We start from the raw sequence: 19240 nt of genomic DNA on the forward strand, positions 1-19240 counted from the left end.
CAAAGTTTTACAAACTATAAACTTTTTGTGCAGCAAAGTAATTGGCTTCACAGAGGATTTTAATGTACATAATTTGCTTGGGAAATTGTAAATCGAGTTAGATAATAAGAAAAGATCTGACTGTACAACCCAAATTCTATCAAGATCAGTGCTTACTGCTTAGTGGAAGTTACGTGCTCGTGTTTACCATGTCTAAAAAAACAAAACAGAAAATAAAATATAGAAAAGCCAATGTATAGTATTAGAATATCAGTGATTTTTTCTCATGTTGGATCTGAGGACACTCCCAAAACAGTTCCAGTCATATCTCCATTTTTTTCCATCAAATTATTATATACCAGAGATACCAAGGCAATTGGATTTCTTCATTATGAGCCACCCCAACGTTCCCAAAATTTTCCTATATGGTATTTCAACACGGATCAAGAACTAACATGATGGAATAATTTGAAGAAATCTAGCAATTTGATTGGTGTGAACAATCAATGTTAATGCCGCATTTAGCGAAGAATTGGACGTAATGATGAAATCCAAGAAAAAAGGGCAATGGCAATGCGATTAGAAGCACAAGTGTACATGTTGTTAAAGTAGGTGTATATAACAGAAAGCTTATCGATTAGCTTTGATCTTATGTCATCCTCTCATAAAAGGATTGAGACAAGGTGATTCTTATTATATTATTGTTACCTCGTCAATGTTATTATTCAAGTGTTATTAACTAAACTTAACTAAGCCTTAATCCCAATTATTATTCAAGTTTATATATATATATATATATAAAGTCTAAAGTTGACATAGCAATCAATATAAAAGGATGCATAGAATATAAGTCTAAAATTCATTTCAGAATGTTGTTTTTCATTTTTATTTGCTAAATCATAGATTGCACACAACTGACACAAAGATAGTAACTCAATCCATTTTGCTTTAGGCACTTCTAGATATTTAAGTGCATATTTGGTGCATTGTAATAATGATTATTTGAGAATAGAAGTAACTAGAGTAAGTATTGCAAGGAATACAATCAACTTTAATGGAATAATTATTTCTGTGGAGGGAAAAGGGTCCAATCCAACATAATGGGCCGAGAGCCCATATGAGAGCTATTGTGCGACCGAGAAGAAGGAAATAGTAAGGGCAAGACCCATCTGGAAGTGGGATCCTCAGAGGGAAGAATGATTACAATCCGAAAAGGTCATCTTCTGTCCGAAGAGGTTATATTCCTTTGACGAGAATAGTATAGATCAATTGAACGTATAAGAGGTCAAAATGATCTTCCGAGGACTCCTCCTGATCAAGATAAGCTCTGAGTACACTGGGAGACGATAAGGATGAAGAAATATCTAAGGGGAAAGCTGCTACCACCGTATTTAATGTTCTGCAGCAACTTTTCTGGCCGCATTTATGTGGAGAAGACCCTTGAACAGTGTATTCTCACCTACCGCCACTCACACAGAGCTAAAGAAGATGCTTGACGTGTCATATACTCAAGTAGACTCACGGATAAAGTACAAGTGGACGATGGAGATGAAGAGAAGGGAGGTTATATAAAGGAAAAAAGCTCTTTACGTAAAGGGGGAAGAAAAAAGAGAGAAAGAGAGAACTTGACTGTAATCCTAAGACCTGTGTTCATCAGATCATCGATAATATAGCTCTTCGGATATTCATTCTTTACATGTAAATTCATGTTGGCTTGTGCTTGAAAGTTGTGATTCGTTGTTGTTGATCCCATACTTAACCTAGCTTTTTCACCCATACTCTACAAATTAATTGTTTTGGGCTTGGGCCACAAATCCCAACCCTACAATTGGCGCCGTCTGTGGGGAGAGCTTGAGTGTAAGGGGACGCAGCAATTGGTCATGGCTGAACCAGGGCAACAACCGGCAGAATCTAGGGCGTCCCAACATATAGACCGTTTTCTCAATTTGGAACAGAGACAAGACCATGAAGACAGTGTGCATACTACACACACTGAATGAACTCAACCTCATGGCGGAAGTCATGTTTCTCATGCAGAGAAAAACAGCATGCAAATAGAGATTGAAAGGTTAAGAAGGGAGTTGCGCCATGCGAAGAGAAAACGTGCTGTCTCACACTCTGATGACGACTCAGGTAACTGACAAGACATCACTTATGAACAGAGGTCTCGAACTCCAATCAGTGAATCTTTTTCATATGAGGATGAACACCCTCGCAAGAAGCAACCTCAAAGGCCATCACATGGAGGGGTGGGAAATGATGCCATGAGTAAGGCTTTGAATCAAATCTCCAGGTCACCTTTTACGCGCAGGATTGAAGGAGCGAAACTTTCTCGGCGTTTTAACCAGCCAACCTTTACTATTTACAACGGTAAAACTGACCCTGTGGAACATGTGAGCCATTTTAACCAAAGGATGGCTATCTACTCCAGAGATGAAGCTCTGATGTGCAAGGTATTCCCTTCTAGTCTTAGACCCGTGGCCATGAGGTGGTTTGACAACCTGAAAGCAGACTCTATCGATTCCTACCAAGAGCTCACTCAAGCTTTTGGTTCACGTTTCGTCACATGCCGAAGGGTGGCCAGGCCCTTGTCTTCTCTGCTATCCTTGAGCATACGTGAAGGCGAGTCCCTTAAGGCGTATTCGGATAGATATTGGGAGATGTTTAATGATATGGAGGGCAATTTTGATGCAATGGCCCTAGACACGTTTAAGCTGGGTCTCCCCACTGATCATGGTTTAAGGACATCCTTGTCCGGCAAGCCTGTCACTAACATGTGTCAGCTTATGGACCGTATTGAGAAATATAAAAAGGTTGAAGAAGATCAGCAGCAATGGAAGGGTAAGGATAAGGTTACCCCCCAGGACAGGAAGGACTTCAGGTCGGATCGTTATAACAACAATAAGCCGAGGAGAGATTTCGCTAGGCAATCAGGCTCAGTAAATGCTCAAGCAGTCAATACAGTGTTCAAAGAGCCAGTTCGTCAAGTCCTGGAAAAGATCAAGAACGAATCATTCTTTAGGTGGCCGAGTAAAATGGTAGGGAACCCTGAGAAACGCAATCACAATCTCTATTGTCAATACCACCAAGACCATGGGCATGCCACTGAAGACTGCAGAAGCTTAAAAAAAAAAAAAAAAAAAAAAAAAAAAAAAAAAAAAAAAAAAACTCCTTTAAAAATATCACCTTTGGCTCCAAATAGCTTGAGCTAGCCTGTATATAGCAATAAACAAATCACCATTATCACAACGAGTCGCTTTTATTTATTATTTATTATTTTAATTTAATCACTGTCACGAAGTCACATAATTGCTTCGAATGATAGTCAATGACTTATTTCTAGAAGTGTTTTTTTTTTTTTTTAGGATCCAAAAGATAAGATGCTATGACTAAGTTGATGCTATGACTAAGTCACTCTGTCTCTGTTATTTTCTCTTTTCTAAAAACTCAGCACACACACCAAACTTCCAACAAACTTTCCTCAACTCTCCAACTTAATACTAATAGTTTTACTCTTCAATTATTGTCTCTCTGTTTTTTCTCTTCTCAAACTGAGCTCACGGAAAGTTTTTTTTACAACCACTTGTTCAAGTTTATTCGTCTCCTCGATCTTGACAACGTGGTCCTCATCCTCAAGGTCCTCTCTTTTTATCTTATGTGTGAATTCTTTGATTTTTATTATTTTTTTTTTGAATTGATATTTAGTTTGCGATTCAATTTATATTTGGATGATGACAAAGATTTTTATCCTGGGTTTTGTGTTTCACTTTTGTTTTATAGTATCAGTATCTGAAATTCTCCTCTTATACCAACTGCGATTGTTAAATTACAACCGTTTTTCTTTTAATACTATTATGTGAAAAGCTAACTGTATATAGGATCTAGAAGGTTGATGCTCAAAGAAATCATTAAAAACACAGAGGATGCTTTTGTAATGATTTAACGTTAGTTAATTAAATTTCTGCGAAAGTAATAATCATAATAAAGCGAGTTAAATAATTTTCAGTTTCAGATTCCTGGAAAGAGAGGGAGACTTCCACATCCACTTTGTTTAAAAAATAAACAAAAAGAAAAAAAAAATGTAGACTACACTGAAAACAGAGGATGTGAATGGCCAATACCCAATTTTACTATTAATTAATTAATTTTTTTTTTAATGGCCCATTTGCAAGGTAGTTGGCAAATTGAGTGTAGTTGTAAGATTGTTGTGAATTTTGTGGTGACATTAGTTTTAGTAATGCCTCCCTCCTCTCTCTCTCTCTCTCTCTCTCTCTCTCACAAACTCGCAAGCAAAAGAATGATGATCATTCATTTATTAAACAATAAATTATATAATACGAATTGAATTATGTGTTGTGTCTACTTTCTAAGAGATAGTGATAGGCCCGTTATCTCTTAGAATAGTGAGCTTTACAATCACTGCTGCAAATTCATTTCTCATATTTGTAAGTTTTCATTTTCCACACATATCCATCTCTTTTATTCAATACTTTCACACAAAGAAATAAAAAGTTTAAATTATAAGGAAATGATATAATATTTAATTATTTAACCATATACTTCTAACAAAATTTATTATTGATAATGTTCATGTTATAGTTGTAGTAGAAACAGGAGCAAGAAGAGTAAATATAAGGTACAATCACTTTATAAACAAGTTAGTAGGTTGTTGATATTTCTTAAACTTTGCTAACCACTTCACACAATTTAGAAAGAAATATGATGAATAAAAATCACATATGTGTGTTACAAGAATCTGTGTGCACAAACACATATAAGGCAAGAAATTAATTTTAAATAGAAATGAAAGAGCAAGTTCGCTTAAAGCATTAGTCCCTTATTTTTCAATTTGGCCTTAATATATTGATTATGAAAAGATTGTTTTCTTAAATGATTTAAAATGTATCATTTGGCGGATAAAAGAAAAAAAAAATAATTATGCACTGCTTATGTCCTTTCCTTAGCAACTTCACACACTGCTTATACTAAAGTAATTAGTGGATGTATTATTATTCGTAAAGCTTCCAGGTTCCACTAAAGCGTTTATGGATGTCACATATGATGGCATCTGGATTCTGAATAGATAGAAAGAAAGCAATATAAATAGAGCTTTGTAGTTTGTCAAAACTAATATAAATAAATTGGACTTTATAGCTAGCCACCTTGAAGTTACCCTTTCTCTTCTTTTCCACCGCGCAGAATGTGTAGGAGTAATCAATATATATATAAAAGCAGAGACCTCATGCGAGAGTGCATGAGGTCATGCCATGTGGCACTCTAATTTTGCTTTTAGTTTCTTTTACCTCTTTTTATTAAGTATTTTTTACTGTTACCTAAAATAACACATTAACTTATTTTTACTGTTACTTCATTAATTGACTAAGTTTACACCACAACTTTCTTTTTTCTTCATGTCTTTTACCATACCCACCATTTTAGTATTAAAAACAAAAGCACAAAAATAAATAAATAAATAAATAAGGCACTAACCCAATAACTAAGGGCTAATATAACTAATCCAATAAGGTACTAGGGAGAGATAGAGAGACACAAAAATATTTTTGATTGTTAAATGAAATGCATTGTTCCACAATTACCAAAATAAAAAATTTGAGATTGACAAAGCATTTGTAAGAGAGAGAAAGAAAGGAATTTGAGGGGCCACCACCATTGTCATGCTCGCTAGCCTCCCACCACCATCATGCTAGCTGGCCTCCCACTACCATCAAGCCGGCGAAACCTCTACGGGTATTTTTTTTTTTTTGGGTTAATTCTTACCATGAACTCATTACTACTAAAATTCTATAACAATTATGCTATAATATATGTATAACATTCTCAAAACCATAAGTAGAATGTGATGTTTATAAGAATTGTAGCAAAAGTGCATTACCTGAACTATGCTAATCTTATTTAAATGGTTAAAAATTAACTCTTTTTATTGAGATCATAGTCCTAGAGACAAAAGTCCAAGGTTAAGTTCTTTTGTTTTTGTGATAAATTGCTAGTAGTGGAATGTAATGCTCTAAGAGCTCGTTTGGAATGAGAGGGGAAAAAGGGAAAGTAGAGGAGAGTAGAGTAGAGTTGGCTAAAAATAGGCTAATTTTGGGCCAAATCTACTTTATTCACCCTCCCTCTCCTTCAATCCAAACGGACCATAAAGTAGAGACCTCATAAGGGAGTGCATGAGGTCATGTCATGTAGCGCTCTAATTTTGCATTTAGCATTTTTTACCTTTTTTCATTAATTTTTTTTTTTTTTTACTATTACCCAAAATATCACATTAACTTATTTTTACTGTTACCTCATTAATTGACTAAGCTTACACCACACCTTCCTCCTTTCTTCATGTCTTTTAGGCTTTAGCATACCCGCCATTTTAGTATTAAAAACAAAAGTACCAAAAAAAAAAAAATTAAGGACTAATATAACTAACACAATAAGGTACTAGAGAGAGATAGAAAGACACAAAAATATTTTTGATTGTTAAATGGAACACATTGTTTCATAATTACCAAAATAAAAAAAATAAAAAATTGAGATTAACAAAACATTTGTAAGAGAGAGAAAGAAAGGAATCTAAGGGGCCACCACCATCGTCATGCTGGCTGGCCTCTCACCACCATCAAGCCAGCGAAACCTCTACGTGTTTTTTTTTTTTTTTTTTGGGTTAACTCTTACCATGAACTCATTACTACCAAAATTCTGTAACAAGTATGCTATAATATATGTATAACATTCTCAAAACCATTAGTAGGATATGATGTTTATAAGAACTGTAGCAAAAGTGCATTACCTAAACTGTGCTAACCTTATTTAAATGGTTAAAAATAAACTCTTTTTATTGAGATCATACTTCTAGAGACAAAAGTCCAGGGTTAAGTTCTTTCATTTTTGTACAGATAAATTGCCAGTGGTGGAGCATAATGCTCTAAGGACCCATTTGGATTGAGAGGGGAAGAAGGGAGAGTGAAGGAGAGTAGAGTAGAGTTGGTTAAAAATAAGCTAATTTTTGGTCAAATCCGCTCTACTTCCCCTTAATCCAAACAACCATAAAACATTGAAAGATAATCACAAGCAGCATATGCAATTAGTGCTTTCCTAAGTCCAACACATTCTTTCTTCTATTTTTGCCCAATCAAAATAAGTGATTCTCCTATTTAACTTCAAGTGAGTTAGTGCTTCTTTTTTGTTTTATTGCAATCATTCATAATTTGCAATGTTAAAGATAAAAATTATGTTAATGAAAAAAAAAAAAAAAAAAAACAAAGACCTCATGCAAAAGTGCATGAGGTCTTGCCGTATGGTGCTCTAATTTTACATTTAACATTTTTTTTACTTCTTTTTATTAAGTATTTTTTTACTGTTACCCAAAAGTTTACATTAACTTATATTTTACTGTTATCTCATTAATCTCCCGTTGATTGGCTTAGCTTATACCACACATTTTCTCTCTTCTTCAATTCTTTTAGCATACTCACCATTTTAGAATTAAAAACAAAAGAAAAAAAATAATAATTAAGGACTAGTACTAATAACTAACCATGTTCCCCAAAAAAAAAAAAAAACTAACAATGTAAGGCACTAGGTAGAGATAGAGAAACACGAAAATATTGTGGACAGTTAAATGAAACGCATTGTTTCACTATTACCAAAATAAAATACTTGAGTTTGACAAAGCATTTGTAAGAGGAATCTGAGGGGCCGCCACCTCTTTCATATTGGCCTCTCCCCACCATCAAGCCGTCAAAATCTCTACAAGTTATTTTTTTTTACCATAGTTTTAAATCATTTATATGACACGCATATACACTTACTCACACTATCTATTAATGTTGCATTATCGATGAGTAAATCATTTATATGACACACGCATATACACTTGCTCACACTATCTATTAATGTCGCATTATCGATAAGTAACGAGAGAGTTGGACGTATTTTCATTTTATGGTATGCAATATGTGAACACAATACATATTAGTTGATTTTCATGGTCTTATTACTCTTTTGTATTTATTTTTGGTTTCATGATTTAAAAAGAAAAATTAAAGTTACATTGAGAAGGCTACAAATGTGTAGTGAAGTTACTAATCTAATTTTTAATATCTCAAAATGTATATGTTTCTTTACTCTAATTTAGATTATTTTTCATTTAAATATATATATATATATATATAACATTCCCCAAAAACGTCTTACATAAAATATTACAAAATTATCCGTGCATCGCACGGGAAACTTACTAGTTGTCATCAAATTTCCAATCAAATTTTCACCAAAGTATTTAGAGGAATACTATGTTTACAATATTTTTACAACAAATTCTAGGTGACAAGTTTTTACTTGCCGTTACTAGTTGGCAAAAAAATAATTTCAGTGATGAATTCAGATTAAAAACTCGTAATAATTTGCCACCTAGAATTTATTGTGAAAAAATTGCATGTGGTCATAGCACTTCTCAAAATACTTATCCCAAAAAATAAAAAAGTTTCCTCTAGACTAAAGCAGGTAAAAAAGTGGATAAAAAGGCAAAATAAAGTGTAAACAAAACATTGCACTAGTTACCAGGAACTTACCCTTTCTTTTCTTTTCTTAGTGGAGGAGTACATTACCTGCATCCCATATACTACGCCTAAAGAAACCAAAAAAGATTAGTCAAGAGTAAATACATTAAGAAGTCTGTGGTAGTAAGGATAAAGGAAAAGGTTGGAATCGTTTTCCTCATACAAAGGTGAGAGGATTGTCTAGGCACAACAACAAATACTACAAAATAAGAAATTCTTCTATTAGAACCCTATTCAAGAGCGTTGTTTCAAGAGGTTTTAGAGCTTTACAACAACCAATTGCCGCAATTCTCCATATCCGTAAGTTCTTACTCTTCTTGCACGCATTTTTTGTCTTTTGTTTCTCTCATTTCACCTCCTCTTTGAAATAATTAAAAAAATTAAAAAAAAAATCCACATCAAATCGTTTTTTCTTCTTCCTTCCTCTATTTTCCATTTATTTATTTTTTTCACCAGCTTTAATTGATACCTAATCTATTGGAGATGCTCTTATATGATTAAATTCCTTACAATTTGTGTGAGAAGATGCCTTATTTATTGAAGATGCTCTTATATGTATGGAGTGGGTAATTACATAGTAAGAAACAATTCATTTTTTTGTATATAAATTAAAATGAGGAAGTTACTAATAGAGAAAGGGTTCTCAACCACAAATCAACAATTTTATTTCTCTCAACGGAATACATTCCCAGAGTAGAATTACCAAACACAATCCTAGTGGATGTATGTGTCACCAAGTTAATTTCCAGTGAAGCATTTATGCTGTTCACATTACATTTGGTATCAAAGAGATAGAACAAAGCAATATAAATAGAACTCGGGTTTTACTTTAAAAACTTTTTATAGCAAAATAAAAAGTAACTCATTTTTTTATTACAGCTTTTTAATTTTTCATAAAAAGTTTTCTAAATATGATAATTGATGTATGATGCTCTTATAGTTGGTCAAAATGCAAGATTTTTTTTTTTTTTTTTTTTGAATTCAGTAAGGGATTTTATTGCTTCAACACAAACTTTTGTCAATACTAACAAGGTATGTTGCATCACTATGGATGTCCTCTAACCAAATTTGGGGGACAATAGCATGCTTAGCTAGTTTAGCTAACTTATCTGCAACAGAATTTCCATTGCGTTTTACATGGGAAAAGGAACAGTTGTGGAATGCTTGGGCAGCAAACTTGGCGTCCTCCAGGAGATTACCAAATGAAGCTAGGCAGGTCGAATCTGAGGTGAGGAGTTTGAAGATTATTTCAGAATCCCCTTCAATGACCACATCTCTTAGTCCTATTTCAGCTGCAAAGGAAATGGCTCTTCGGCAAGCCAAAGCTTCAATTTCTACCACAGACGTAGGCATAGTGGTTCTCTCTGTTAGATCAGCAATTACTTCACCCTCAAAGTCTCTGATCACTACTCCTGTGCCGACCATTCGGATGTCTTGAAAGGTGGTGCCATCATAGTTCACTTTGTATGTGTGAGCTGGGGGGGGGTGGGTTGTTCCAATGAGGTGGATAATGTTGTAGGGGTTGGGATTGGATCAAAGGAGGGTTGTGGGCCTTATGAAACACTGCATCTGCATAAATCTCCTTAATTGGCAAGCAGGTCTTACCCATTCTTCTTGCATTGCGGTTGTACCAAATGCTCCACGCGATGACTGCAAAAGTTTCAGCTAGCATAGGTCGTTGGTAGAGGAGGAATCCGTGGAATAGGTCTCGAAAACTTGCAAAATTTTCCTGTAGATGATTTCTACAAGTTTCTTCTTCCCACCAAATTTCCTTAAGTCTAATGCAGCCCCACAAAGCATGGACTGTGTCTTCCATCTCATGATGGCAGAGATCACATCTTGGGTTCGAAGTCACTTTCCTCTTGTATAAGTTCAGCTTGGTAGGAAGAGATTCATTACACGCTCTCCACATGAAATGTCTGACCTTATTTGGAACGTCAAGTGTCCATAGTTTCTGCCAGAAGTTCTTGTGAGCTTGGGTATTTGATGGACCCGGTTTTGATGCTCTCAACCCTTCAGCCAGTAACCGATAAGCACTTTTAGTAGAGTAGGTGCCATTTTTTGTACCTTGCCAAATGATTGTGTCCTCTGTAGATCGAGTGCTTAGAGGAATACTAAGGACTGCTTCCGCTTCAAAGGGCAGAAATTCTGCCTTCACCCTGTTCTCTATCCATTTTGGATAGTCTTCATCAATGAGAGCACAGACTTTTGCATTACAGGGGAGATGCTTTTGAGGAGAAATCACTCGATCTATTTGCTGTCCTGGGATCCACTTGTCACCCTGTATGAGCACTTTCTTCCCATCACCAATCCTCCAAGCAGAACCTTCTCTGACCAATTCTCTTGCTTTCAAAATACTCGTCCATGCATAGCAGCCATTTTGCTTAACATTTTCATCCAACACCGTGCCAAGTGGGAAGTATTTGGCCTTAAAAACCTTATAGAAGAGTGATTCCTTGTTATGCAGTAGACGCCATACTTGTTTACCCAAAAGAGCTAAATTGAAGTTTCAATTTCTTTGAATCCCAATCCACCTTGGCATTTTGGTTGACATAGCTTATTCCATCCAACCCAATGAACTTTCCTGCTTTCACCCTTGTTGCCCCACCAAAACTTCCGGGTAAGCGATTCAATATCCTTGCACAAACTCTTGGGTAGTTTAAAACACCCCATAGTGTAAGTAGGCATCGCTTGTAAAACAGCCTTTATCAAGACTTCTTGCCCCGCTTGTGATAAGAGTTTTTCTTTCCACCCTTGGAGTTTATGCCAAATTCTTTCTCGAATGTACATGAAGCTTTGCTTTTTTGCTCTCCCAATAAAGTTTGGTAGCCCCAAATATTTTTCATAGTGAGTAGACACCATCACACCTATCAAAGCTTTGATGTCATCTTGGATGTTTGGGGCTGTGTTGGAACTAAAGAACAGCTGTGTTTTGTCTCTGTTGATTTGTTGACTTGAAGCTTGTTCATACGTGGCTAAGATATCCAAGATGGTGCTGCAATCGTGTTGGTCTGTTCTTGCAAAGAGTAAACTATCATCCGCAAAGAACAAGTGCGTCACCTTTGGTCCAGACCGGCTTATGGATACTCCTTTAAGATCACCTAATAGTTTAGCTTGTTTGATTAGGGAATGAAGACCTTCTGCACATAACAAAAATAGGTAAGGTGATAGCAGGTCTCCTTGTCAGAGACCTCTTTGAGGGTGGAAGCGACCATGTGGTTCTCCATTGATCATAACAGAAAAAGACACTGAACGTATGCATGAGCTTATGAGAGAGATCCATTTACCATCAAAACCCAACTTCTCCATGATTTTTTCAAGAAAAAACCATTCGACCCTATCATACGCTTTACTCATGTCAAGTTTTAATGCCATATACCCGGTTTTATCTTTCCTTTTGGATTTGAGATGATGAAGTGTTTCAAAGGCTATTAGTGTGTTATCCGAAATTAATCGGTTTGACATAAAGGCACTTTGCGATTCTGAGACTAGTTTTGGCATGAGTTTTTTTAGGCGATTGGCTATGGTTTTTGCTACCAACTTATATAAGACATTACAAAGGCTTATTGGGCGGAAGTCTTTGAGTTTTTCTAGATTTTTTATTTTGGGAATGAGAGTGATGTGGGTGTGATTGAAATTTTCAGGCATGGAACCCTTGTTAAGAACAGATAATGATGCCTTAATTACATTCGAACCTACTGTGTTCCAAAAGGATTTAAAGAATATGGGAGACATACCATCAGGGCCAGGGGCAGACAAGGGCTTCATTTGCTTCAAGGCTTGTTCAACTTCTACAGCTGCAAACTCACGGGTTAGTTCTGCATTCATTTGAGAAGTGACCTTTGTTTCAATTCCCTGCAAAATTCTGTTGCATTCTGTTGGAGTTGTAGAGGTGAAAATGTGTTTAAAATAGTCCACCATCACTTCACCAATTTTTTGCTCTCCTTCTACTGATGTGCCATCATCAAGCTCCAATTTGGAAATGAAGTTTCTTCGATTACGTTGAGTTGCCCGACTGTGGAAGTAGCTTGTATTTTGGTCCCCTGCTTTTAACCATTCAACCCGCGACCGTTGCTGCCACAGTATATCTTCTTTAACCATTAGCTCATACACCTCTCCTTTTAGAAGTTTGACCATTTCATGATTTGCCCCAACCATGGAAAGTGCTTCGGCTTTAGCTAGTTGCTTCCTTTTGTAACTTAGCTGATTTCTAATGTTGCCAAAGGAAACACGATTCCAGGTTTGAAGATTCGCCCTGCATACTTCAACCTTACCAATCAATCGCTCCATAGGACTACCTGAGACATTATGCTCCCTTGCATTCTTTACAACACCTTCGCATCCTTCATCCTTCAACCAAACAGATTCAAACTTGCCTAATTTTTTTTTTTTTTTTTTTTTTTTGTAAAATCTAATATTTTCATCATCCGTACTGATCCAAAGGGACAATGATCCGATAAAGACCTAGGTAGATGGTGAACCCGAACTAATGGAAACATTTGGGACCAAGCCGGCGTGGCAACCCCTCTGTCTAGTCTAATCCAGGTTATGTCACCATCAAATTGTTGATTACACCATGTGAAAGGGTGACCAACAAAGCCCAAGTCTCTAAAGCCACAGAAATCCAAGGCACTTCTGAATTCCACCATCTGACGTTCCCTTCTGTTTGCCCCTCCCATTTTTTCTTCAAACCTTACAATCTCGTTAAAATCTCCCACACAGAACCACGGTAATTCCATCTTTAAGCTTAAGTGTTTTAGCAGTGCCCAGGAGTGTTCCCCGTTGGCTGTTATAGGATTTCCGTAGAAACCCGTAAACCGCCAGGTGTCATCCACTCCTGGGTTCACCACCGCATCAATGAAGGTAGGTGAAGCGTCCAAAACATGAAGATCAATTCCATTCTTCCAATACAGAGCAAGTCCTCCCCTGAATTCACTCTTGGAACGATGAAAATGCAAGATTAAATGTGCGTACACATGGTCCTTGCCTAGGCTAATCACATCATAATGGCATATGAGAAAAAGAAAGAAATCATGCACTGCTTGTACCCCTTCTTTAGCATTTATGCATATCACATGATAATGGCATCTGATTTCTAAACAGATAGAACGAAAGCAATATGAAAAGAACTTAACTTAGAACATTACAACTGGAACTAGGAAGTTGCTCTTTCTCCAATATCTTCTAGTATAAACTTTTTCTAGTATCAGATATCCGCTCGCGTTGTTTCAAGAGATTTTAGAGCTTTATAATCCTCACTGCAATTCACCAAATCTGCATGTTCTCACTTTTCTTTCCTGCGTCCATATCTTTTATTTCTTTCTTTTCCTATTTCCTAATTTCTTTTCCTTATAATTTGATCTTCAATTTTAATGGAGTGTAGCTTTTATCTAAATAGCAATTGAAAATTTATCAGGATATTTTCAATGGATTCCATGAACACCGAAAGAGCCTCATCATCTTACTCTTCCACCCATCGATTGACATACGAAGTATTCCTCAGTTTTAGAGGTGAGGACACCCGCAATGGTTTTACAAGCCATTTATATACTGCGTTGGATCAAAAGGGCATATACACTTTTATAGATGATGAAAAACTTGAGAGAGGAAAATCAATTTTACCTACACTCATGAAAGCAATAAAAGAATCAAGGTTTGCTATTGTCATTCTCTCAAAAAATTATGCATCTTCAACGTGGTGCCTAGAGGAACTTGAAGAGATCATTGGATGCATAACCAAGACAAGGATGACAGTTTTACCTATTTTTTATTATGTGGATTCATCTAATGTACGAAAGCAAACAGGAACTTTCAAACAAGCTTTTGATGAACATGAACAACGTTTCAAGGAGAACATAGAGAAGGTGCAAAAATGGAGAGCTATTTTGAAAGAAGTGGCCAATATCTCAGGATGGCATTTACCAAAAAGGTAAATTAATTCAAAATATTTATATTTAAATAACATTTAGCAACATTGGACGGTTTTAGTTAATGCCAATTAGGTTTAAGATTTTTCAAAACTTACCACTTGGTCTCTAATTATTGTGAGAAAGGAGAAAATGAGTAACTGATTAGGGTCCAAGTTAGATTTACCAATTTAAAGACCAAGTTAGTCAATTTTTTTTTTGATACAAAATAGAATTCTACTCTAGTCTAATCTAAGTGTATATGTGTGTGAAGTTCCCTCCTGGAGACTTTTACCTTGACCTTTGCCCCCCACACCCCACAAGCACTTATACTTTTGGAGTGACCATCACACCAAGGTGTGCGGTGGTCAAGTTAGTCAATTTTGAAAAGTCTTGAATTTGGCAGGCATTAATAAAGTTAATAATGTAATCTATACCCTTCTAAGACAAATTTTTATTACATAGTATATAATGTAATCTATACTAATATTTTAAAAAAAAATGATATGATGGTTTAATATTTTAATTACCAAAAAAGTTATCATTAAATAGGTAAAAGGTAAGATGAAAAAATTTGAGGTACAAAATATGATGAGTTTACTTTTAAAAAATAAAAATAAATAAATAAAAAAGAGACTATGATGAGCTTAAACTTATCAAAATAAAAAGATACTATATATATATATAGAGAGAGAGAGAGAGAGGAACCATCTTAAATGTTGATTTTAGTGGTGAAGAGATGGTTATCTTTTAAAATCAAAACTTCTTATTGATTTTAGTGGTGAAAAATAAAAGTTGCTTTAGTTGTGGGTTCATGTGAAAGTATATTTCTATAGAAAAAAAATTATAAAAAAAAAAAAATTGTGGAATTAATAAGTTATATTCATAGCAAAGTTGTATAATTCCCATTCTTTATCTTTCGTCTAATTATATATGTTTGTCTTCTTTTGTGTCCCTTAGATGTTTTAATTGCCATTCCTTCTTCTTGGTTGCCGTTTCATTTTGCCAAACATTCTCAATGTTCATTTATCTTCTTCAATTAGTCAATTACACAGTTGTCCCCACGTAACGTTGAGGTGTAACAGCTCTTGTGAGAGTCTCTCTAAATTCTATTATCTACATTTGATTTCCTTCTTCATGAAACCAAATTTGCCTCCGACATTGTCTCTTACCGTCACACCTCTTTTACCTCTCTCTCTTTCTTTCTTTTTTCTTTTTTTCTTTTTTGATACACAAACATTCCATATCATTAATCAGCCAAAGAAATAGAATTTACAAGCAACATATGACACTTCTTTTTTCTAATCTCCGTTCAACTATGTCTCTCACCTGATCAATCAGAATCCCAACTTTCCGATGAAATTTGGAATCAAATTTCTCATATTCGACGAAATTTCTTACTGTATTTTAAATGAGATTTGTTCTTCCCTTTTTATGCACTGATTATGATTAATTTCCTTCTTGACACCTTTTTTTTTTTTTTTGGAACAAAGAGTTAATTCCACTTATTTCGATTTTTTTTTAATGAAATGCTTGAAAGAGACTTGATTTGAGAGCAAAAACCAAACCAGTCTTGGTATAAGGCTCAAATTATGATAAATCTTTGAATATTGGTGTTATCTTCTCTATTTTGTACTTTTCAGTTACAAATCCGAGATTCTGAGAAACTTTGCATCTTTAATTTTTGTTTGGTAGCTCTAAAAATGGACAAAAAGGAAAGGAATTGAATGAAAAGAATTATTTTAGAATATTCATTCCATCCCCTTGTTTGGGAGTTTTAGGAAATACTTATTCCTCTCTATTCCCTTAAAAGTCAAAACCTCAAATTTTCATTTCCCCCAAAATTAGGAGGAATCAGAGAGAATGAAATTAAATTTAATAAACTTTTCATCAAAAATTCCAAAATACCCTTATACATTCAACCATTTATTTTAAAATTATCTTGTAGCCCCATGCATATGGATGGATACACTTAAAGATATACAATTAAATGCATAATATAATTCCTATATATATAATTTAAATATTATTGATAGTCATTTTTATATTTTGTTAACTCTTTAAAAAATTTTGTAAGGATATTGTTAGGTATAAAATGTAAATTGTCCATGCTTTTTAAAAAAAAATTATTGTGAAGTACTTTTTAAAAAAAAAATTCATTTATTCTAGACTCTTTGGTTTTTATACTTAATAACTCACTTAGATGAATATTTATGATGTGGTCCCACATTTTATTCTAAAATTAAGAATTCAATATAAATCATATTAAATCTTAAAAACTTATCAACATGCAATGATTCCAAATAGTAAATAAATCTCAAAATTCAATCATCAATCCATAGAAAGCACGTAAATAATCCCAAAAACACATAATAAAAATATTAGATTTCACCTCTAACCCCAGCTAGAGATTTAGCCGCACATAGTTATGCAAAAGAAATCCATAAAAAACAATGCTAAACAATAAAACAAAAGATCAAAAACGTTCTAAGGTTTTTCCTCTACTATAACCTCAGCATCCTCCAAAAGAAAAAGAAAAAAATCCCTCAAATTTAAGATGGGAATCCTTTGATTTCCCGAATTTTATCTACTGTCATCTTCCAGCTCACGTTTGACCTTCAAAACGATTTTTATGGAATTTCTGGTAAACTACAAAGTTGTAGATCTTCAAGTCTTCTTTCTGTGGCCATAAGAATCAGGTCAATCGAATATTTATGAAAGAAGTTATGGCAAAAATACTGAAATAGTGCAAGATGTTTTCATATCAGGATTTTTCCAATTTTAACTTGGACAAATTTCTTTCTTCCCTTTTTTATTTTCACATATTTTTTACTTATTTAATGCTTCAAAAACCATGCTCCAATTGATCTTGACCCTTGGATTCTCTTGACAGCACGTCTGAATGGTTTTAATCTCCTATAAGAGAAAAATACATGTAATGAGTATATTTTTTAGAAATATTTCAAACTCATGAAATTGATGTGATATATATTGACTACTATGACTAAGATAATAGTGTAATTTTAAGCAATCAACACGCACAATCTGGGAAAAAATATATTAGAAAATTGACTATATTAAGCAAAGGCTTTTATAGAATGTTATTTTTGAATAAAAGCTAAAGTAAATATTTTTGAAATTGTTTATGTTCATGTGTATGTATTTGTCGTTAGAAAATTGACCATATATATTAGGTTGTAGAGGCTTTTGGAGATTGTTGTTTTTGAATAAAAGCCAAAGTAAATATTTTTGAAATTGTTTATGTTCATGTATGTGTATGAGTTGGGTATAATTGAATTGGAATTATCTTTGAAACTTTGGTTTTGATTGAATCGGAAGAAGTATGTTTCAATATTTGGAGTCTTTTGAATATGTTTTATTGTAGCTTAAACTTGGTATTTGAAGTGTTAATTCACAGTTTCAATTGTTCATCAATTAATCATGAACAATAATATTGTTATTTGCCATCATTATGATATAGTATCAATGATGTGATCATTTCGAAGTCTATTTATGATTTTAAAAAATTACAATCAAAAGACTTTTGAACTTACATTTAAAAAAAAAAAAAATTATTGGAAATGTTGACTTTTATGAAACTCCATCATTTACGGCTTTGTAAAAAGAAAACTCTTATAAACATCATGAAGTTGTGAGCCATGCCGGTATGCAATATGTGGACCAATGATATGAAAGATAAAGAATTTTCTAAACCTTTATTTTAGACAAAATTACTTATTTCCATTCATTTTTAATCATTTTCAAGTCATACCTTTTTTTAAGCCAAATCATAGATCTTTAAGCAAAATAAATATTTTAAATTTTTGCTCAAAAAATATTTTTAATTTTTATTTAATTATCCCGTACATCGCATAGGCCAGCAACTAATTATTATATAATTCTAAAACTCTCATATATTGTACCAAATATCTTATAATTTCACATGGAATGATTTTTTTTTTTTTTTTGAGAGGCATGAGTCATAACTTATGTCAATTTCTATTATTTTTAGTTAATTTTAGCTTATTAATGGCACAAATTGAAATAATTAAAAAAGTTAATGGTTTTAGTTACAAATTTTAAAATTTTAGGGTTTAATTTAGGGTTATTATGTAGTTTATAGCACTCTTTAATAAATGCTAGCCACTTGGTGCAAAAAGAGTGCAACCACTAGAGTGGAGATCATGATACACATGATATAACCCTTTGTTGATTTCTTAATACCTCTATAAATTATTATTTGATAAATTACATATATTTGTTGCTCTAAATAAACACGTCAAATTTTGTGTTACTCACATGTTGTTTTCTATTTGATCTATAATATAATTTTTAAGTTTAAAAAATAAAAAATTTAAAATTTAAAAATTTATGATGAAATAGTTACTAATTTTCAATTGTCTTAATATTTAGCAAATATGGAGGGTATAAAGAAATAATATAATCATTTTTATTGTGAAATATAATCCAATTTTTTTATTTTTTTATATTTTTTATGGGGAAATATGATCCAAATGTTATTTTGTCAAATTACTCTTTTAATGAAAAGTTATCTATAGAGTTACACCTTTTTTCTTTTTTGAGGAAAATATAGAGTTACACCTAGTGCAACCTTTTTGAATGTTACATCACTCCATAACTCCTTATTGGATTAATATTTTGACAATACTGTTGTTAGTTTAAATGGATTATTAGCCATTGCCTTAAGGACATTCATTAATATTTTCCTTTAAAAAAACCACTATTGTATTCTATTGTTCAATGGTCAACAAGGCCATTAGTTGGTTA

At 33.6% G+C, this 19240-nt stretch overlaps 1 protein-coding gene and 1 long non-coding RNA gene across 2 annotated transcripts; both read left to right on the plus strand.

The window, feature by feature from the left end:
- Nucleotides 1-1859: 1859 nt before the first annotated feature.
- Nucleotides 1860-3368, plus strand: LOC136064211 (uncharacterized). Its single transcript, XM_065765672.1, has 3 exons — nt 1860-1955; nt 2142-3017; nt 3345-3368. The coding sequence occupies exons 1-3, from the start codon at nt 1860-1862 to the stop codon at nt 3366-3368; spliced, it is 996 nt and encodes a 331-aa protein (XP_065621744.1).
- A 13-nt stretch (nt 3369-3381) lies between these two features.
- Nucleotides 3382-14942, plus strand: LOC136064213 (uncharacterized). The gene is made up of 3 exons (XR_010625892.1): nt 3382-3616; nt 8579-8846; nt 13963-14942. It is a non-coding gene; the product is annotated as an uncharacterized LOC136064213 (long non-coding RNA).
- Nucleotides 14943-19240: the final 4298 nt, after the last annotated feature.

Source organism: Quercus suber, unplaced genomic scaffold, assembly GCF_002906115.3.
Source record: "Quercus suber isolate HL8 unplaced genomic scaffold, Cork oak 2.0 scaffold_647, whole genome shotgun sequence".
NCBI lineage: Eukaryota > Viridiplantae > Streptophyta > Magnoliopsida > Fagales > Fagaceae > Quercus > Quercus suber.

Coding starts and splice junctions, on each gene's coding strand:
- LOC136064211 (XM_065765672.1), top strand. CDS start 1,860: ATGGCTGAACCAGGGCAACAACCGGCAGAATCTAGGGCGTCCCAACAT. Junction 1,956..2,141: donor GACAAGACCATGAAGACAGT/GTGCATACTACA, acceptor ACTTATGAACAG/AGGTCTCGAACTCCAATCAG. Junction 3,018..3,344: donor TTAGGTGGCCGAGTAAAATG/GTAGGGAACCCT, acceptor TTTTTTTTTTAG/GATCCAAAAGATAAGATGCT.